Source organism: Pygoscelis adeliae, unplaced genomic scaffold (assembly GCF_000699105.1).
Source record: "Pygoscelis adeliae isolate BGI_AS28 unplaced genomic scaffold, ASM69910v1 Scaffold619, whole genome shotgun sequence".
Classification (NCBI taxonomy): Eukaryota; Metazoa; Chordata; class Aves; order Sphenisciformes; family Spheniscidae; genus Pygoscelis; species Pygoscelis adeliae.
The window spans coordinates 681965-687920 of record NW_008825521.1 but is presented as its reverse complement, the minus strand read 5'-3'; the positions used below and the strand labels follow the sequence as shown (position 1 = coordinate 687920).

General features: G+C 39.8%; 1 protein-coding gene across 5 annotated transcripts; it reads right to left on the bottom strand.

The window, feature by feature from the left end:
- Window positions 1-926: 926 nt before the first annotated feature.
- On the bottom strand, window positions 927-5832 carry PDCL (phosducin-like). Of its 5 annotated transcripts, none has more exons than XM_009331608.1 (5): window positions 5793-5832; window positions 4694-4737; window positions 4063-4237; window positions 2795-2976; window positions 927-1680 (listed from the first exon to the last, which is right to left on the bottom strand). In XM_009331608.1, the coding sequence occupies exons 3-5, from the start codon at window positions 4229-4231 to the stop codon at window positions 1129-1131; spliced, it is 903 nt and encodes a 300-aa protein (XP_009329883.1). In that variant the 5' UTR covers window positions 4232-4237; window positions 4694-4737; window positions 5793-5832; the 3' UTR covers window positions 927-1128. The 5 variants fall into 5 exon arrangements, with proteins under 5 accessions (XP_009329883.1, XP_009329885.1, XP_009329886.1 ...); XM_009331610.1 differs by lacking the exon at window positions 5793-5832 and adding an exon at window positions 5058-5091; XM_009331611.1 differs by lacking the exon at window positions 5793-5832 and adding an exon at window positions 5046-5089.
- Between the last annotated feature and the right edge of the window lie 124 nt (window positions 5833-5956).

The following is a 5956-nucleotide window of genomic DNA, read 5'->3' as shown; positions in this document are numbered from 1 at the left end:
CTCTGTGCAGAGACCTTCAGAGAAGGGAATCAGCTGGGAAAAAACAGGCCTGCTGCTGAGCACCCGTATTGGTGACCTGGTCTCTTGGCTCAAGGCTGCTTTCCCACAAAGCCATCCAGTCATCCGCCAGGTCCAGGGGTTATTAATGTTCAAAATACATCTGATGACCCAGCTGAGGCAGGTAATATGAAGGCAGACAGAAATGAACTTTAGCACTGATTTAGTGATTTTAGAGAGAGATGAAATTCTGAAGTTATTCAAGTCCTAATTCTGCATTTTGCCAACAAAATTCTCCTTGATGCTATTCAGCACACGTTGGAGCTCTTTATATCTTTCTTAAGAGGCAGAGATCTTTTTCTGATGAAGCGACTACTATGAACTCTAAGGGTGGGCATTTTAAAACCCAAGAATATATTAAGAGCTGTAACTGAAGGAAGACTTTCTCATTTAAGTCTCAGGCAAGGTTAAAGAAAGAACCCTCTCCAGCTGAAAAGTAATTTTCAGGATGAAGTCTGGGGCTGTTGTTATTTGTAAGTGAGAAAGGAACAAAAATCTGATGCCAAGTGTTGGAACACAAAGGTACTTCCAAGAAGGAGGCTGCAAATTGGGGAATGGAAGATGGGACCTTGCACTGTTAACTGGCAGCAGTTCAGCTCCGGATTAATAAAAGTCTTTAACACTTAGAAACTTCTTTATTTGCGGTCTCAATTCTTGTCTTAGTCTCAAGCCAACTGGTATTCACATACACTGTTTCAGGAAACCTGTAAGGAGACTGACCATACACAGCTGATCTGAGAACAAAGCGTTTAAAAAAATCCAAGTGATTTGGAGAAGAGAGATGACAATACACAATTTCCTAAACTTACTGAATTGTGTTAGAACTTCATGTTTAGTAAAATACATTTGAATTACATAAAAGCAAGATTGTTTCAGTGTGTACTTTATTGAATTAATTTAAGAAAATGTTAGGAATTCCTTATGTTATTTTTAACAATTTTTTAACGAGCAAAAGTCAAAGTGCATGAAGGGGAAGAATACATACCCACATTAAGGAAGAACGAGAACAATCCCTAGCACAAGAACATCCCACAGTACAACTACACCTACTGGCCCCTTGGTACAAGTGGTTCAGTCTATTTCCAGATCACTGTCTTCACTGTAACATGCAGAGGGATTATGTATAGAAGTCAGGAGCACGAGGTCTTTTTCTGGAAGCAAACCACATTCCTGCAGAAAAGCCTCCAGGTCTACAGCAAAAAAATCTTCTCCAAGCTGGTCAGTGATTCGCACAAAATTGCCGATGAGCTCACCTGCCTTATAGATCAGCAAAGCTGGCAGAGCATTATTCGTAAAGCGAGTGCTAGCACCAATGAGCGAACTCTTTACTCTGCAAAATTTAACTGTTGGATACTCAGCAGCCAGGCAGATCATACAGCCGTTCAGGGATTCGGTGCCAGGGATATCGTCTTCATAAATATGGATCATGATCAGTGTGCTCTTATGCTCTTTGTCAACTGTGTCCAAAAACGCTTCTCCACTGGTAATCTCAAAAACCTGTTTAAATTGCTGCCCGCTGTACAACTGCTGTCTCATCTCCTCCATTCGCTGCTTCCTGTATCGCTGTAAAAATTCCTCATCATCTTCATCATTGTGAATCATGTTATATTCTTGTAACGTCATCTAAAAAACACATACAAAGATACATGAAAAAAAGATCTGCATCACTATATGGGTCACTTATATAATGAGAATTTAAAACAAGAGGATTAATGTGGGTCACTCATCTTTAGTAACAGCGAAGTGCAACCCATGAAGGCTCAAGCACCCTCTGTATTATACTCCATTTTGATCTAATTAGAAACCACGTCCGGTGGGAACAGCGATTTCAGCCTTGGGTATTCTCGTTTCCACAAGCTGCACTAATAACACAAGTGGCTGCTCCATGCTCCCACTTTAAATCAGGCTAATGGTGACTATGTGCTTTCACTAAGCTATGAGCACTGATTTGGGTACCGTGCCTGACCCAAGTCTAGCTTATTTTTCATTAGCTTTTTCATTTAGTTTTTCAGTTAACATTTTGTGGCAACCAAATGCACGATCTTGTCTATAGAACTAAAATTAACAGGATTTTATGTATTTCGTATCTGTTCACTTGCTTCACTAAACATACTTGCATCACTCAAGGTATAGGACAGTGTTGCCAACTTACATCATCTGAAAGCAAGAAACACTGTCTGCTAATTAGTAACTTCTCTGACTAGAACTGTAAAAGCTAGTTATACAGCCCAGATGATTAAAACCATTCACTACTTCCAACGCCTTCTATCTTTGGAGCTCAAAGTCAAAGCTAAATTCTCAACATTCACTTACTAAATATGAAATCAATAAGGACTCCTAAACTCTTGTTTTAGGCATGGGAGGCAGTATTCATAGGTTTGCTGTGCAACTCTTTGTATTAACCCCCTGAAGTTGACTTATTTGATAAACAGATAAGGGAAATCTGGGAAAAGGATTTGGACTTCTTAGGTATAGCAGCTAAATTGCTTATTTCTTAACACAGGCAAACACAGTGCTCCTGGAATACCACTAAAATGAAAAATAATTAAAATTGACAACACCTGGGAAATACAGTTATAATGCACTTTTATACCGCTGCTGGTTTCCTGTTTACTAGGGAGAAACGATACATAGCTCCTGACAGAACAAGGATTCCTATCCGCTTCACGTATGCAAATGATGAAACTGAGAATGTTAAACATTTAAGTGGCATTTTAATTCCTTCATGCCATGCTACCTTTCCATTGATTTTTTCCTGAAGCTCTTTCTGCTTCTGCTTATCAGTCTCTTCATCTAAGTGCGATCTGCATGTCATAGATAACTTTTTTATGAGTCGTTCCATTTCTCTGCGCTGCTCCTGCCGCTGTTCAGTTTCCAGTTGTTTAAATCTTCGCCAGTCATTAATGACTCCTTTGGGACCTGAAATTAAATACGTAGGCATTTCGTATAAAAGGGTAATAAAATTACACCTATCAATATAAAATTCAAGTAATAATTTGCAAGTCAGCAGTAAAATAGTGGCCCTGTCATAAACTTTTTGTATATTGTGCAAAATGTTGAAATTAAATGAAAGAAGTAATTTGCCATTTACATGTCCTTGAGCTTGTATCTTTTTTTTCTTTTCCTAAGACGACTAAAGCTTATCTAACTAGGCTACTCTCATAATTGTCCCAAAGATTATTCCAAAGATTAATACCTGTGCTCTTGAAATAGAACCACCAGCCCTCAAGAATTCCCCTATTGTTTGCATGGATTTTCATAAGAACAAAAATAATGATGGGAAAGAATAATTAAGTTTGCCAATGCTCTTGTACAGAAGTACATTCTGTGATGTACAACAGTGTTAATTCCTATAGACTGCACCTTGCTGTTACCTTGCTGCTGGGGCCCAGCGGGGTTACTTTTTCAGGTCCTCTCTAAGCATGCCAGTTTAGTACTATAATTCTTCCATTCTTCCTTCAGGTGAAAGATGTGAACACAGGCAGGAAGAAGATTTTTCATCGTTCTTAGAGAAACCATAAAACACAGAGGGCCAGTCTTTGATAAGAACTTAAGAAATACCCTCTGGATCATACCAATGATCCACACAGACTCGTATTGTGCCTCTGACAGTGGCAGTAGCGAATGCTGTTTTGGGAAAGCCGGGCCACTTTCTGTCTATTCCTCATGTACTTGTTCAGCACGTGTACCTATTAGTGGTTAACAACTGTGAGGCTTACAGGAAAGAAATGTATGCATTATCAACCAAATTGTACAAATCAGCTTTGTATGCAAAGCCTAACCACTTTAGATATAATGCTGAAGTCTCTCAGAGGAGACGTCAAACATTAAAATAAAGAACCGGCTAGTAAAAGTAAGGTTAGGCCATAGCCAGGAAACGATCAATCTCTGACTCAAGTACGCATAAAACCAGGACTTTCACTTTGAAAAATGAGTTTTAGAAAAAGACATGAATCCTCCAATGAACAAAGTATTTGCAAAACAATTAGTCTGATATGACGATACCTGTGTTGACTGCACTGCCATCGCTGCTAAGCTCTACTTCCCCAACGCTTTCAGGAATGGTGCTCTCCCCTTCTTTATCTTCCTTCTCACTGTCTTCATCCTCACCCTCACTGCTGCTGTAATAATACTGGAGCTTCTCACCAAGCAGTTTATCATCCAAAGTAGTCATTATGTTCTAAAAAATAAATTCACAAAATAGATCGTGTATCTCTTATTCAAATATGCAGTGCAAGATACCACTTTAAATGAATGATGATAGTCCTTTACTTCCTCAGAGCAGTTTTTTAGCCACGTAAGAACAGTTTACAGCCCACTATCAAACAGCCTATAGCGCAGTCACGTGAGTTAATTCTTAGTCACAATTTCAAACTCACTTAAGTTAAAAACCTTTACGAACAGAACTGCTTTGAGGCTCACTAGTGCAGAAACACTTTATGTGCGTTCTCACTCATGGAGAATGAATTTTCTAACTGTGATTCAGGAGTCTTATCAGCCTCACTCAGACAGCTCCATGAGGTTGATTTCCCAGTTATTGAAATTTAAATTTCCAGTATTATTTGCAGTATTTTAACAATGATCTATCTGAGCTGAAAAATGATCAATGTAATTAATCAAATTAAAATGTTCTGACCTTTATTCCTTTCCAGTCTTTCAGAGACAAGCTTCTATCAAAACCTGGAAGAATAAATTTCAGATTATATTAATTCAAATTGTCGAAGACAATCTCAAAAAAACTTTTGCGGAAATCTGGCACATTTAAATAACATACACATATACGGAAAAAAAGTTTAAAGAAAATGTAACCACGTTTGCTGTTAATAAATAAAAAAGGTTACTCTCAAACACAGAAAACATACTGTCCAAGTACTGAGACAGAACATACAAATGCTTAGTGCAGTCAGTGCTACAGTTGCATGAACATCGCTTCCAGGCTAAGAAATAACATATCAAAAGAAAGATCTTCATGTCTGTCATCTTTTCACCTGTCCACTAACCGCATCGGTCATCTTCACAGAAGTCAACAGCATCCTGTTTGTATGGACAACACTGAAATTAGATGCTGACACACTGATAAAGTGATTGCAGCTATCCTAAAAATCCTCACTTCTCCCGAGTTAAACATTTTTTTTCATCCAAAATACCTTCTGCTAAATAGAAATTAACAACAGCAGAATTTGACTGTCAGTCCACTGACTCCTTCCACTACAATCCTCTAAAAGAGCTGCTGATCGGATCTCATCCTGAATGGAGACGTAAAACGCCTAAGAATTACTCTTCTTTCCCAGGTGAGGGGCAAAGGGTGTATGAAGGAGTGCCACTAAGGTCAGATATGTGGCTGTGGACCTGTGATGCACAAACTACATCTGAATGCCCACAAAATTTCATTTAAAAAAAAAAAAGCAATTTCAATCAAATCAGTTGATTTGGGCTCACGCTTAATTCTGCAGGACTCTACAAGTCAGCCCTATTAATGTATATTTGACAAAGACGCCCCGAGCAATGCATGGATAAAGTAGGGCTTTTAGTTTTTCTGCCAACTGCTAGCAGGTTCTGCAAGAGTTAAACCCAGATTAAGCAGATTATCGAGGTGGCCAGATGGCCCAGGATTACTGAGATCACTTCTCAAGAGCATCGCAGAGCGACATGGAAGAGGCACCCCGAATTCAGGCGGGGACAGGCACAGCTGCAGCCATACCCGGGGCATGACAACACACCGCCACGAAGCGTACCGTTTTATAAACGCGGATCCTCAGCCAGGGGCGCTGGACGATGCAAAGGCAGAAAGCAAAACAGTTTAGTTTCACACAAGAGGGCAAGCGCTCTGCACGCCCGTTCCCAGCCGCCCCCTCAGCTCGGCCGAGCCCCCCCGCCCCGCTCAACCGCTCCTCCCGCG